The sequence below is a fragment of the Bombina bombina genome, chromosome 4, assembly GCF_027579735.1.
Source record: "Bombina bombina isolate aBomBom1 chromosome 4, aBomBom1.pri, whole genome shotgun sequence".
In the NCBI taxonomy this organism is placed as follows: Eukaryota; Metazoa; Chordata; class Amphibia; order Anura; family Bombinatoridae; genus Bombina; species Bombina bombina.
Window position 1 is genome coordinate 731,362,225 of NC_069502.1, and position 16,514 is coordinate 731,378,738.

Here is a 16,514-nt window from a genome sequence, read left to right on the forward strand (position 1 = left end):
GCCCGGTCCTTGCCGCCGTGGTCGTGGGAGGAGGAGGATTAATTTCATCTCTTCCCCTGTTACATTCCCGTGGTGCTGTGACATCACCCTTATACGCTGTGTAAAGCATAGTTTTTAATTTATTATGAAAATGCTCCATCCTTTCCGACTTGCGGGAATTTGGTAACATTTCAGGCACTTTATGCTTATACCGGGGGTCCAGGAGCGTGGACACCCAGTACAGGTCGTTCCCCTTCAGCTTTTTTATACGAGGGTCCCTCAACAGGCACGACAGCATGAAAGAACCCATTTGAACAAGGTTGGATGCTGAGCTAATCATGTCGCGTTCCTCCTCCTCACTGATCTCACTGATGGTATCTTCTTCCCCCCAGCCACGTACAACACCACGGGTACCAGAGAGGTGACAACAACGAGCACCCTGGGATGCCTGTTGTGCTCGGTCTTCCTCCTCCTCCTCCTCAAAGCCACATTCCTCCTCTGACTCCTCTTCCTCACAATCCTCTTCCTGCGTTGCCGCAGGTCCAGCAAGCGATGCTGATTCGGCTGTTTGTGGGGGTGATGGACACCACAACTCTTCCTCTTCACGCTCATCTACTGCCTGATCCAGCACTCTTCGCAGGGCATGCTCCAGAAAGAAAACAAATGGTATGATGTCGCTGATGGTGCCTTCGGTGCGACTGACAAGGTTTGTCACCTCCTCAAAAGGACCCATGAGCCTACAGGCATTGCGCATGAGCGTCCAGTAATTTGGCAAAAATATCCCCAGCTCCCCAGAGGCTGTCCTAGCACCCCGGTCATACAAATACTCATTAACAGCTTTTTCTTGTTGGAGCAGGCGGTCAAACATTAGGAGTGTTGAATTCCACCGTGTCGGGCTGTCGCAAATCAAGCGCCTCACTGGCAGGTTGTTTCGACGCTGGATATCAGACAAGTGCACCATGGCCGTGTAGGAACGCCTGAAATGGCCACACACCTTCCTGGCCTGCTTCAGGACGTCCTGTAAGCCTGGGTACTTATGGACAAATCGTTGTACAATCAGATTACACACATGTGCCATGCACGGCACATGTGTCAACTTGCCCAATTTCAATGCCGCCACCAAATTACTTCCATTGTCAGAAACAACCTTGCCAATCTCCAGTTGGTGCGGAGTCAGCCACTGATCCACCTGTGCGTTCAGGGTGGTCAGGAGTGCTGGTGCGGTGTGACTCTCCGCTTTCAGGCAAGTCAACCCCAAGACGGCGTGACACTGCCGTACCCGGGATGTAGCATAGTACCTGGGGAGCTGGGGGGGTGCCATAGATGTGGAGCAAGACGTAGAAGTTGAAGAGGACTCAGCCGAGGAAGAGGTTATGGAAGAGGATGGAGTAGGAGGAGTAGAGGAGGTAGCAGCAGGCCTGCCTGCAAGTCGTGGCGGTGTCTCCAACTCTTCTGCAGAGCCACGCATTCCATGCTTGTCAGAAGTCAGCAGGTTTACCCAATGCGCAGTGTAGGTGATATACCTGCCCTGACCATGCTTTGCAGACCAGCTATCCGTGGTCATATGGACCCTTGCCCCAACGCTGTGTGCCAGACATGCCATAACTTCCTTTCTCACAACAAAGTACAGGTTTGGGATTGCCTTTTGTGAAAAGAAATTTCTGCCAGGTACCTTCCACTGCGGTGTCCCAATAGATACAAATTTTTTGAAAGCATCAGACTCCACCAGCTTGTATGGTAAAAGCTGGCGGGCTAAGAGTTCAGACAAGCGAGCTGTCAGACGCCGGGCAAGGGGGTGACTTTGAGAAATTGGCTTCTTACGCTCAAACATGTCCTTGACAGACACCTGACTGTGGGCAGATGACCAGGAACTGCTACGTAAGAGAGACTGAGTGGAGGATGGTTGAGAGGGGGCAAGGAGGACAGCACTGGTTGACGTGGCTGAAGATGCTGGAGCAGGAGGAGGAGGGCGGCTTTCACTTTGTGTGCTGCTTCTACTCATGTGTTCTTCCCATCGGCCTTTGTGATGGGAGACCATGTGCCTTCGCAAAGCAGTTGTACCTAGGTGGCTGTTGGACTTCCCACGACTCAGTTTCTTTTGGCACAGGTTGCAAATGGCATCGCTGTTGTCAGAGGCAGACACACAAAAAAAATGCCACACTGCTGAGCTCTGCAATGACGGCATTCTGGTGGTGGCAACAGCATGCGTTGATGGGCGTCGGCGGGCTGTCTGGCTGACCCCTGGTGACGATGCATGCTGTCTGACTGTGCCACTAGCTCCTTGAGACAACCCCCCCGTGCTTCCAAATCGTCTCCTCCTCCTCCTCCTCTCTGTCTCCCCATCTGAACTTTCCCCCCTCTTCTTCTTCTCTTCTAGCAGGCACCCACGTGACATCCACCGACACATCATCATCAACCGCTTCACTTGTATCTGAAACATCAAGAAAGGAAGCAGCAGCGGGTACAACATCACCATCATCATCACACCGTACCTCCATGTCGGTAATGCTGCCTGACTGAGACTGATCACTATTATCTACATCCTCTATCAATGATGGTTGCGCATCACTCATTTCTTCAAAATGATGTGTCAATAACTCCTGTGACAGATCAAGTGAAGCGGCTGTGGTGCTAGTGTTGGTGGTGGCGACAGGCGGCGGAGTGTCACTGGTCACTTGAGACCTGCCCAAAGCACAGCTGGACTTAGATGGTGCGTCAAGGTTAGGAGGACTAGCAGCGGAAGCTGAAGAAGATTGGGTTTCCTGTGTTAGCCATTCAACTAGGTCCTCCTCAGAAGTTTTTGCATCCCCCCTGGCACCCGGCGTCTGAACAATGTGCATATTTGTAGGGTCTAAAGGAATCACAGCACCACGACCACGACCACGGAACCTGCGGGGTGGCCTGCCTCTGCCTGTCATTTTTTTTTAAATGGACACTAACAATACTATTACACCAATTGAGTGGTGGCACTGTGAAAGTGGGCACAGTATACGCTGTGAGACTGACAACAACAAAAAAGACAGATGTTTTAAAAATCACAAATTGTTAATTTTTTGAAATATTACTAGTACTGTGGCAACAAATATGATTGTTTGGCACTATTTGGCAAATGAGCCTGTCTGGCACACTCGCTGGGAGAAAGGAAACTGCAATTCAATGGCACTAGGAGACTGAAGAATCACAGTCAAAACAGTTATGATTAACAAAAATTCTAATCCTGTTACAATAAATATGAGTGGTGGCACTAATTGGCTAGTTGGGACTGGCACACAGGCAGGCAGGCAGGAGGAAAATGCAATTCAAGGGCACTAGTAGACTGCAGATTGACAGTCAAAACAGTGTTGATTGACAAATTTTGCAATACTGTTAAAAGAAATATGATTGCTAGCACTAATTGGATAGTTGGGCCTGGCACACAGGCTGGCAGGCGGTAGAAAAGTGCAATTCAATGGCACAAGCAAAATGAGGATTAAGATCAACCATCAAGATTTTTTTTATTTTAATTAGTAACTATACTGTGACAACAATTAGGATTGGTGTAAATAGTTGGCAAGACGGCCTGGCACAAAAGGATGGCAGGCAGGAGGGAGATGCAATTCAAGGACACTAGGAGACTGATTACTGACAGTCTAAACAGTGATGATTGACAATTTTTGCAATACTGTTAACAGAAATATGATTGCTGACAACAATTGGCTAGGTGGGCCTGGCTCACAGCAGGCTGCAAGGCAGGAGGAAAGTGCTATTCAATGGCACCAGCAAACTGACGATTCAAATTACAGCAACTATTACCAAAAATTTTAATTTTTAATTATTAGAATACTGTCACAACAAATATGATTGGTGTAAATATTTTTTAAGTAGGCCTGGCACACAGGCTTGGAAGGCTGTAGAAAAGTGAAATTCAAAGGCACGAGCAAACTGAGGATTAAGATCATCAACAATAAAGATTTTTTTAATTGTAATTAGTAACTATACTGTGACAAAAAAATTGAATTGGTGTAAATAGTTGGCAAGACGGCCTGGCACAAAAGGATGGCAGGCAGGAGGGAGATGCAATTCAAGGAAACTAGGAGACTGATTACTGACAGTCTAAACAGTGATGATTGACAATTTTTGCAATACTGTTAACAGAAATATGATTGCTGACAACAATTGGCTAGGTGGGCCTGGCTCACAGCAGGCTGCAAGGCAGGAGGAAAGTGCTATTCAATGGCACCAGCAAACTGACGATTCAAATCACAGCAACTATTACCAAAAATTAAAATTTTTAATTATTAGAATACTGTCACAACAAATATGATTGGTGTAAATATTTTTTAAGTAGGCCTGGCACACAGGCTTGGAAGGCTGTAGAAAAGTGCAATTCAAAGGCACGAGCAAACTGAGGGTTAAGATCATCAACAATAAAGATTTTTTTAATGGCAATTAGTAACTATACTGTGACAAAAAATTTGGATTGGTGTAAATAGTTGGCAAGACGGCCTGGCACAAAAGGATGGCAGGCAGGAGGGAGATGCAATTCAAGGACACTAGGAGACTGATTACTGACAGTCTAAACAGTGATGATTGACAATTTTTGAAATACTGTTAACAGAAATATGATTGCTGACAACAATTGGCTAGGTGGGCCTGGCTCACAGCAGGCTGCAAGGCAGGAGGAAAGTGCTATTTAATGGCACCAGCAAACTGAGGATTCAAATCACAGAAACTATTACCAAAAATTTTAATTTTTAATTATTAGAATACTGTCCCAACAAATATGATTGGTGTAAATATTTTTTAAGTAGGCCTGGCACACAGGCTTGGAAGGCTGTAGAAAAGTGAAATTCAAAAGCACGAGCAAACTGAGTATTACGATCATCAACAATAAAGATTTTTTTAATTTTAATTAGTAACTATACTGTGACAAAAAATTTGGATTGGTGTAAATAGTTGGCAAGACGGCCTGGCACAAAAGGATGGCAGGCAGGAGGGAGATGCAATTCAAGGAAACTAGGAGACTGATTACTGACAGTCTAAACAGTGATGATTGACAATTTTTGCAATACTGTTAACAGAAATATGATTGCTGACAACAATTGGCTAGGTGGGCCTGGCTCACAGCAGGCTGCAAGGCAGGAGGAAAGTGCTATTCAATGGCACCAGCAAACTGACGATTCAAATCACAGCAACTATTACCAAAAATTTTAATTTTTAAATATTAGAAAACTGTCACAACAAATATGATTGGTGTAAATATTTTTTAAGTAGGCCTGGCACACAGGCTTGGAAGGCTGTAGAAAAGTGCAATTCAAAGGCACAAGCAAACTGAGGGTTAAGATCATCAACGATAAAGATTTTTTTAATTGTATTTAGTAACTATACTGTGACAAAAAAATTGGATTGGTGTAAATAGTTGGCAAGACGGCCTGGCACAAAAGGATGGCAGGCAGGAGGGAGATGCAATTCAAGGAAACTAGGAGACTGATTACTGACAGTCTAAACAGTGATGATTGACAATTTTTGAAATACTGTTAACAAAAATATGATTGCTGACAACAATTGGCTAGGTAGGCCTGGCTCACAGCAGGCTGCAAGGCAGGAGGAACGTGCTATTCAATGGCACCAGCAAACTGACGATTCAAATCACAGCAACTATTACCAAAAATTTTAATTTTTAATTATTAGAATACTGTCACAACAAATATGATTGGTGTAAATATTTTTTAAGTAGGCCTGGCACACAGGCTTGGAAGGCTGTAGAAAAGTGCAATTCAAAGGCACGAGCAAACTGAGGGTTAAGATCATCAACAATAAAGATTTTTTTAATTTTAATTAGTAACTATACTGTGAAAAAAAATTAGGATTGGTGTAAATAGTTGGCAAGACGGCCTGGCACAAAAGGATGGCAGGCAGGAGGGAGATGCAATTCAAGGACACTAGGAGACTGATTACTGACAGTCTAAACAGTGATGATTGACAATTTTTGCAATACTGTTAACAGAAATATGATTGGTGACAACAATTGGCTAGGTGGGCCTGGCTCACAGCAGGCTGCAAGGCAGGAGGAAAGTGCTATTCAATGGCACCAGCAAACTAAGGATTCAAATCACAGCAACTATTACCAAAAAATTTAATTTTTAATTATTAGAATACTGTCACAACAAATATGATTGGTGTAAATATTTTTTAAGTAGGCCTGGCACACAGGCTTGGAAGGCTGTAGAAAAGTGCAATTCAAAGGCACGAGCAAACTGAGGGTTAAGATCAACACTAAAAAATTTTTTTATTTAAATTAATAACTATACTGTCTGACTGTGACAACAATTATGATTGGTGTAAATAGTTGGCTAGACGGCCTGGCACAAAATGCTGGCAGTGGCAGGCAGGAGGTAAATGAAATTCAATGGCCCTAGGAGACTGAATATTTGCAGTCCAAAAAAATTATGTTTTTTTATTTTTTTATTACTGTTACAAGAATTGTGATTGGTGCCACTAATTGGCTACTTGGGCCTGGCAGACAGGCTGGCAGATATGAGTCGTGGATGGTAGGTAGGGCAGTAATTTAACACAGTATGCTGTGTAAGTGACAAAAACACAGGACTGATAGAAAATTAAGTTACATTACTCTAGCAAAATATTTTAAAATTTTAGATTTTAATATTAAAATTATGTTAAGAAGTGCAATGCACATATGACTCTATGAGTGGTCGCACTGGCTGGCTGCTACGTAGGGCAGCAATTATAACAACAGTATGCTGTGTAAGTCAGATAGACAGTTAGACACAGGCCTGATAGAAAATACAATTTGATTACACTAGCATAATGATTTAAAGACTTTTTTTTGGAAATTTTAAGAAAAAGGTTAAGCACATACATATGAGTCGTGGCTGATAGCCTTGGAAGGGCAGCTATTAAAAACAGTAGGCTATGTATGTCGGATACACACATGCCTGATAGAAAATACTATTAGATTACACTAGAAAAATGATTGAAATTATTTTTTTGGGGGGGAAATTAAAAAAAAGTTAAACACATATGAGTCGTGGCTCATAGACTAGGGAGGGCAGCAAGTAAACACAGTAGGCTCTCTATGTCAGCAAAACACACAGGCCGGATAGAAAATTAGATTTGATTACACTAGCAAACAAATTTAAACTTTTTTTTTTTTTTTATATTAAAATTAAGGTGAAAGAAAAATAGATATGAGTGCTGGGTGGCTGCCTGGCACAGACCAATTAACCAAAAGACTGAAAAAAAAGAGGTATATTAATGCTGAGTGAGCTTGACAGACACAGGCATGATAGTAAATGTAATTAGATTACACTAGAGAAATATTTTTTTGTGTTTTTTTTTTAAATTAAAAATAATGTTATAAACGGATATTAACACTGCTGGCTGCTGGCTGGCACAGAGCAATGAACCAGAGTATATGCTGTGTGACACTGGCCTGATAGAAAATGAAAAAAAATTACACTAGAAAAATAATTATATTTTTGGGTTAGTTAAATTTAAACTAATGTTGTTAGGGAGATATCAGTGGTGGCAGTAGTCACAGCATATGCTGTGAGCCTTAAACACACAGCTGAAAGCCAGGCAAATGCTAATAAAAAAAAACAAGAAAAAAAACAAAAAACGGCACGAAATATAGCCCTAAAAAGGGCTTTTTGGGGTGCTGTGCTTGCAGCAGAGATGAGTGGAGTCCTTCTGGACTGTAAATACACTAGCCTAGCTATGTTTTTCCTATGAATGTCAGGAGCAAAAATATAACACGTCCTATCATTAAAAAAGCAAGGTCGTTATGAGTCTAAAATGGCGGATTCCGAGTAGCTGGGAGTGTCTGTGAGGGAGTGTCTGATGTTGATTGGCTCTAATGTGTCAGGCGGCTGTGACATAAAGGGTCAAAGTTTCCACAATGATGACACATAGGGGAGGATCGAACATCGCCATGTGTTCGCCCACAAACGCGAACAAGCTATGTTCGCTGTGAACCGTTCGCGGGCGAACAGTTCGGGACATCACTATTACAGAAAAAAATCTAAAAATAGCAGGGGATTGATAATATACACTAAAAACTGTTGAACTTCACAGTGAAAAGAACAGAAAAAAACAACTTGACAAAAAAAGATTGTGAATAATACTGAAGAGTTTTAGCAGCACCCAATCAGCAAAATATATAGATATTAAAAAAAAATTCGTTTCCAGCAAGATGATTCTTCCTTCCATTTTCACCCATTATGGGCTAGATTACTCTCGCTTGAGTGTAAACTTTGCTAGAATTTTTACAAGTTGAAAGTAAACGTTTTGCAAGCGAGCAAAACCCGATTTGCACTAACTTCAGGACTTCAGATATCGCGACCACACTAACGCATTCGCATAGTGCGCTAACCTGACAGGAGTTCTTAATATTTCACATTCCAATGTTCTTCACATACAAGAATATGTTATTTTTATTGTAAATACATATTTCTTTATATATCTGTATATATGTATACCTGTATATCTATTTCAATAGATAAATAGGTATAGCTATATATTTTACATTAACATTGTCAGATATATATTTAGAAAGATATATTTAATAATAAAAATTATTTAGTATGTAAAATAAGCATAACACACTTCGGGTTTCGCAATGTAGGTCTAATGTGGTGTTGGGTTAGCGCACATGAAAACATAATTATCTTAATTATCTTAAGGAGTGTTAATGAAATATTAAAAAATATTATAGATACTGTACAAATATATATTCTATGGATTATTTAGAATTTGTAAATATTTTTTTATAATTATTATTAATATGTTTTAATATTAAGGGCCAGATTACAAGTGGATCGCTAATTAACGGAGTTCGCTTATATTATGAGTTGAAAGTAAACTATTTGCACTATCCCGACAAGTGCAAAAAGACGAATTTACAATATTGCATGCACATTCACGTATTCCCCACATAGAAGTCAATGGAGAAAAAAAAGTGGGGAAAAAACCCTAACACCCAACTCTTGCGCAAACCCGATCAAATATTCTCATGTGCGCTAACCCTGAAAATATTAATATTTCACATTCCAATGTTCTTCACATAGAATAATATGTTCTATTTATTCTTAAATAAACCTTTCTACATATATCTGAAGTTTTTTTGTACAATATATACAGTATATATATATATATATACTGTATATTATATATATATATATATATATATATATACCTATATATATATATATATATATATATACATGATTATATATAGGTATAGATATATACAGATATACAGTATATATATATATATATATATATATATATAGGAATATCTATTTATAAATACTGCCAGTAATATAATTTTTTTATATCCGCAGATGCTTCCTTATCTTATATTTGTTAGTAAACCAAAGCTCAAAACTTATGCTCCAATATTAAAAGCATTGATAGACCACCGGGAAACTGCTTCGCTGGCCACATCGGTCTCCCAATCTGGCGGTCTGTCGAGATATTCTAAGAAAAGGAGCGTGTCCAAGCATTGCTGGCGAGCAGCAATGTCTCCCATAGAAGTCAATGCGAGCATGACATTGCCTCTTGTCTGCATTTTGTTGCCGCTGGGGGAACCATATTTGAAGTGTGCCTACACGGCGCAGACAGTGAGCTCACTGAAACTAAAAATAGTTTCAGCGTAGGCACACTTCAAATATTGCCGTGGGGACCTAAGTTTTACAACAACTACTTTAACTAGCTCAAGCGATGTAGTCTTGACAGCTGATATCTGGAGAGACAAACATGGCCGCTAACCTCCTCGCAACCTGCACTTTGAACATAGCTACTATGAACATATCAATCTAGCCTGCCCCGCTAACTCCCCCTGAACGGCTATAACTACATCATGCCTAACCTACACTCCCTTGCTCTGCCTCCCTACTCCCACCGATCACCTACACCTATGTCAGAGCTAACCTACACTCCCACTACACCGCCCAGCTAACTCCCCCTGACCACCTACACCTACATCACACCTAACATACACACCCATGGAACACCAAGCTAAGTCCCTTATACCACTTACTCTTACATAATATCTATCTTACACTCCCCTGGAACACCCCAGCTAACTCCCTCATACTGCCTACTGTCAAAAAATAACTCACTATAATTAACTATAGTAAATAATAAACCTCCCCATTAGAACTATGAATCTATGTTGCTAAAGTTATAATCAATGTTTAAATAATGTGTCACACTGATGCGCTAAAACTCTGGCAGCTGACTGCCAGAGGGCCAGCAAAACCTCACCAGCCTAGCAAGGTTCCTGGAACTCAGCATTGGGCTGGATTCTAGCACTGATCAGACACTTCTTAAAAGGGGTGCCAATTGAGTAGGGTGCAGGGGATCAAGTTGCCCTTTTAGTTGGTTGTCAGCAATTTGATGAGGCACCTAAGGATACAACTTGTTTGGGGCTGCTATCTTTTGGGAGGAATGGGGATTTGAAGTATAATTAACATTATAGTTCTACATAACTGCATGCCTGTTATGTACAAATATAATTTAATGCTACTAACTGCTATAACATCACTAATAAACACAACAAGCAAACATAAATAATTGTAATGTATATGCAATACTTAAAGCATTATGCAATATACATGCATAACAGTTTAAATATTGAATTTCACTGCAAGGCCTGACTACATTATACAGTGGGGCAAAAAAGTATTTAGTCAGCCACCAATTGTGCAAGTTCTCCCACTTAAGAAGATGAGAGAGGCCTGTAATTTTCATCATGGTATACCTCAACTATGAGAGGCAAAATGTGGAAACAAATCCAGACAATCACATTGTCTGATTTGGAAAGATTTTTTTTGCATATTATGGTGGAAAATAAGTATTTGGTCACCTACAAACAAGCAAGATTTCTGGCTCTCACAGACTTGTATCTTCTTATTTAAGAGGCTCCTCTGTCCTCCACGTGTCCCCCTGCTTAAGCCAGTACATGTCCGGGCCCGTCTGAAGTATGCTAGAGAGCATTTGGATGATCCAGAAGCAGATTGGGAGAATGCCATATGGTCAGATGAAACCAAAGTAGAACTGTTTGGTAGAAACACAACTCGTCGTGTTTGGAGGAGAGAGAAATCTGAGTTGCAACCAAAGAACCATACCTACTGTGAAGCATGGGGGTGGCAACATCATGCTTTGGGGCTGTTTCTCTTCAAAGGGAAAAGGACGACTGAACATGAAAGAATGAATGGGGCCATGTATTGTGAGATTTTGAGTGCAAACCTCCTTCCATCAGCAAGGGCATTGAAGATGAAACGTGGCTGGGTCTTTCAGCATGACAATGATCCCAAACACACCACCCGAGCAACGAAGGAGTGGCTTCGTAAGAAGCATTTCAAGGTCCTGGAGTGGCCTAGCCAGTCTCCAGATCTCAACCCCATAGAAAACCTTTGGAGGGAGTTGAAAGTCTGTGTTGCCCAGCGACAGCCCCAAAACATCACTGCTCTAGAGGAGATCTGCATGCAGGAATGGGCCAACATACCAGCAACAGTGTGTGACAACCTTGTGAAGACTTACAGAAAACGTTTGACCTCTGTCATTGCCAACAAAGTATTGAGATGAACTTTTGATATTGACCCAATACTTATTTTCCACCATAATTTGCAAATACATTCTTTCCAAATCAGACAATGTGATTGTCTGAATTTGTTTCCACATTTTGTATCTCATAGTTGAGGTATACCTATGATGAAAATTACAGGCCTCTCTCATCTTCTTAAGTGGGATAGCTTGCACAATTGGTGGCTGACTAAATACTTTTTTGCCCCACTTTATCTACGTTTTAAATAAAATGCATGGTCATGTATAATGCATATAAGTTTAAGTAGTTGATATAGTAATTCAAATGTAGATAATCTTGCTTAATGCGTTAATTATTGTAAAATAGATATTTATGTAATAAAAGACAGTTTCATTATAATTATAGTATTACATAACTGCATGCCTGTTATGTAGTAATACAATTATAATACTAATGCATTTTGTAACATAAATATACATTTTAAAATATATATTTATGTTTTCAATAAAAAACACAACAAAAAATAATACATATTAAAATATATACAATAGTTAAAAGAATATGCATCAGCATGAGAATGCATAATATTTTTAACATTGTAAATAACTGCCCTAACCTAATTGTAAATAGCTGCCCTAACCTAATCACCTAATCAACCCCCATACATGAATTGACTGATTTAAATCCTTTTCTATTGGATAATTAGAATTTAAATTTAAAAACATTCTTGCTATTGGCTGATTTAAATCAGTCAATAGGGATTGACTGATTTAAAATCAGCCAATCGGAATTAAGTGGTACCCCTATATATTGGGGTTCCACACTTCGGGAATTCCAGTGGACGGCGGCGACCTCATGAAGAGGAGGGCTCATAGAAGAGAGCCAAAAAAAGAATATGCGGAGCAGAGGCAGTGAACGAGGCCACCAAAGTTCACCTCCGCCACAAAGATGGGCCCCCCGGCATCAGGAGCCAGGATGAAGAGGGCCCCGATGTTGAAGAAGATTATGGAGCGGAGTAAGTAATGGTAAATCCTAACGTTTAAAAAACACTAGGATTTACCATTGCTAAAAATAAAAGTAAGCTGTAGTCATGAGTTTGTTTTAAAAATATTCCCAAAGTAGCTTTATTTTGCTTTGGCTGTATTGCGATACTAAGTGCAAAGATAATTTTTTTAATGAGGTGACGTTTCCACCTCTTAGCCAATAGCCATGCTAGCCGTGCGGCACTGTGCCTGATGGTTTGCACGGCTATTGGCTAAGAGGTGGAAACGTTACCTCATAAAAAATAAAAATAAAATGATCTTTGCCTTAGACGACTGGAGGCACTTAGAATCGCAATAAAGCCACAGCAAAATAGGGCTACTTTGTGAATACTTTTTTTTAAAACTTATGACTGAAGCTCACTTTTATTTCTAACAATGGTAAATCCTAGCAATTTTGAAATGTTAGGATTTACCATTACTTGGAGTCCTTAAGAAACATTAATTGGACATTAAACACTAAGGGCTAGGCTAAGAATTACCATCTCTTTCAGGAGACAATATTCAAAAGAATAGAAACAGCAATATAGTGCAATATTTTTCAACACAGTTATAAACTATTTTTTTATATTACAATTCAAGCCCTCAAAAAGGTGGATACTACTGGTATGTAACAATGGAAGTATAAATAATAATATTCTTCTTCTATTTTCTATTTTCTCATTAGCATACATAGGCAAATGTATACTGTAAATAAAAGCTTGCAACAGTACTATTCAAGGCTAAGCCGGAACATTTAAAGGAGAAGGTTCGAGAGGTCACCTGGATAATAATTGACTGAATTTAACATTTTTGTTTGTTTTAGAGATTTGTTCTGTTTGCCCCCAAAAGAACATTTAAGTTAGTATTCTTAGCTCATCACTATTTCTCTTCTAAAATGGGCACTAACACACCTGTGTTTCTCCTTCTGTTAACGATATCTGCAGGTAAGATTTTGTTGTTTGGGGCTATTGTTTTTCTTACTTATGAAAAGTACAGATTTTATTTTTGTCTTTAAGAAAAGCAAACTGGATACATTAACTGCCAAGGCATATTTTAACCGAGCATTCAGCTCAAGAAAGGACTTTCCCATCAACTGTTTTCAACTAGGATTGTATATTCTACTACCGTAGAGACTTGCTAACAAAAATTTATTTTCAGCACAGTTTTAAGATACAATTTGAAAGGACTTTTAGAGAGCCCATTGTTATAGATCCCCTAGTTTGTAACAGGATTTTATCTTAAATCTTTTTTTTTCTTTTATTATGTGTTTAGCTCCTGCAAATGGATTAAACACATAGCCACATTTATGCTTCTTGCGGCTCCTGATGAATATACAGCTGTTGAACCAATCAGGAGCATACATACATGTGTTTGCACTATGCTCCAATCACTGGCTGTATCATCATCAGGAGCTAAATGCTGGTGTCTGAGGAGTGCAACCTTGAAGTTAAAACATAGTTAAAATGTGAATTTGTTTTAAAATAAGCTTACCTTAAAAATAGAGCATTATATTTTATAATACTATGTCCCTTTAAATGAGAAAAGGACCAGTGCCAACCTCCAACGTTGATGTGTAGCTTTGTGGCAGCCTTTGTTACCACCTCCAGTTTGTGACCATTTTCTAACATCAAAAGGAGTTTATTGTACTAGGAATAAGTTATGATTCTATACTTGTGCTTAGAGGCGTCTTAAATATGTTCTGGTATGTGCTATTTTTTTAGAGGATAAACAAACCTTTAAACACTAGATACAAAATCAAAGTTTTAACAGATTCACAAATAAAAATATTGTGTTAGTATGAAATGGCAAAGCATTTTACTTATGCTAATTGTCAAACAAATTGTATTGTGCAAATTGTTTGTTTGCTTGTTTCAATATGCTTTAAGGATAGTTTGTATTGAAACCGGGGTACACAAAATTTAGTTTAGAGTTTGTTAAATGTCAAAATGGTCTATTGTTGTACATAAAAGGAAAGGAAAAATCAATCTTTCATAACTGAGAAAGAGTGTAGAATTAAAATAAAAGTGTTCCAAATTACTTATGTTATCAAATTGATCTCTTTTATATATTCTTTGTTGAAGCTTTCCATGAGAGCATACTGATGTAGGCTTAAGAGCATACACATGTCTTAAGGAAACTGTATTTATGTGAATATATAGTGCTCAAGACGTGCACATTCCTAAGGCTACCTCAGTATGCCATCATGCAAAGTAGCTATGTTCCAACGAAGGATACCAAGAAAAAGAGCTACATTTGATGACAGTTGGAAAATTGGAAAGATAAATTGTTTAATCGCACGATATCTGAAATGTGTAAGTTTTCATTTTGCCTTTACGGAAATGTGAGTTTATAAGTATTAAAGGGACACTGAACCCACATTTTTTCTTTTGTGATTCAGAAACAGCATGCAATTTTAAGCAACTTTCTAATTTACTCCTATTATCAATTTTTCTTTGTTTTCTTGCTATCTTTATTTGAAAAAGAAGGCATCTAAGCTTTTTTTTTTTTTTTTGGTTCAGGAATCTGGACAGCACTTTTTTATTGGTGGATGAATTTATCCACCAATCAGCAAGGGCAACCCAGGTTGTTCACCAAAAATGGGCCGGCATCTAAACTTACATTCTTGCATTTCAAATAAAGATACCAACGGCTAGATTTAGAGTTTTGTCGGTAAAGACCCGCGTAGCTAATGCAGCTTTTTTTTCCAATGCACCCTTAAGACAACGCTGGTATTTAGTGTTGTCTGAAGGGCTGCGTTAAGCTCCAAAAAGGGTGCGTTGAGCCAAATTTACCGCCACTTCAACCCTCAATACCAGCGTTGCTTACGGTAGCGGTAAGCTGGCAAAACGTGCTTGTGCACGATTCCCCCATAGGAAACAATGGGGCAGTTTGGGAAAAAAAAAACCTAACACCTGCAAAAAAGCGGCTTTAAGCTCCCAACGCAGCCCCATTGTTTCCTATGGGGAAACACTCTCTAAGTCTGCACCTAACACCCTAACATGAACCCTGAGTCTAAACACCCCTAACCTTACACTTATTAACCCCTAATCTGCCGCCCCCGCTATCGCTGACACCTACATTACACAATTAACCCCTAATCTGCAGCTCCGGACACCGCCGCAACCTACATTATCCCTATGAACCCCTAACACCGCCGACCCCTATATTATATTTATTAACCCCTAACCTGCCCCCCCAAAAAGAAATACAACCCCCCCAACATTAAAACCCACCACCCACATACTCCTACTTTAACCCAAACCCCCCTTAAATAAACCTAACACTACCCCCCTGAAGATCTCCCTTCCTTGAGTCGCATTCACCCAGCTGGGCCGAAGTCTTCATCTGATGGGGCAGAATAGGACATCCAGAAGGGGCAGAAGTATTCATCCTATCTGGACAGAAGAGGACATCTGGACCGGCAGACATCTTCATCCAAGCGGCACCTTCTTTCTTCATCCATCCGGAGCGGAGCCATCTTCTTCCATCCGACGCGGATCCATCCTCTTCAACTGATGCCTACTCGCCGAATGAAGGTTCCTTTAAATGACGTCATCCAAGATAGCGTCCCTCAAATTCCGATTGGCTGATAGGATTCTATCAGCCAATCGGAATTAAGGTAGGAAAAATCTGATTGGCTGATTGAATCAGCCAATCAGATTCAAGTTCAATCGGATTGGCTGATCCAATCAGCTGGATGGATGAAGATAGAGGATGCCGCTTGGATGAAGATGTCTGCCGGTCCGGATGTCCTCTACTGCCCAGATAGGATAAAGACTTGTGCCGGTCTGGATGTCCTCTTCTGCCCCATCGGATGAAGACTTTGGCCCGGCTGGGTGAAGACGACTCAAGGTAGGGAGATCTTCAGAGGGGTAGTGTTAGGTTTATTTAAGGGGGGTTTGGGTTAGAGTAGGGGTATGTGGGTGGTGGGTTTTAATGTTGGGGGGGGTTGTATTTCTTTTTAC

General features: G+C 40.1%; 1 protein-coding gene across 1 annotated transcript in view; it reads left to right on the forward strand.

The window, feature by feature from the left end:
* The first annotated feature begins 13,408 nt into the window (after positions 1-13,408).
* PLG (plasminogen) overlaps positions 13,409-16,514 on the forward strand; it is a 136,667-nt gene continuing 133,561 nt past the window's right edge. The window contains exon 1 of the mRNA XM_053710940.1: positions 13,409-13,493. Coding sequence (XP_053566915.1) covers positions 13,445-13,493 — 49 coding nt within the window. The 5' untranslated portion in view covers positions 13,409-13,444. The remainder of the gene's footprint in view (positions 13,494-16,514) is intronic.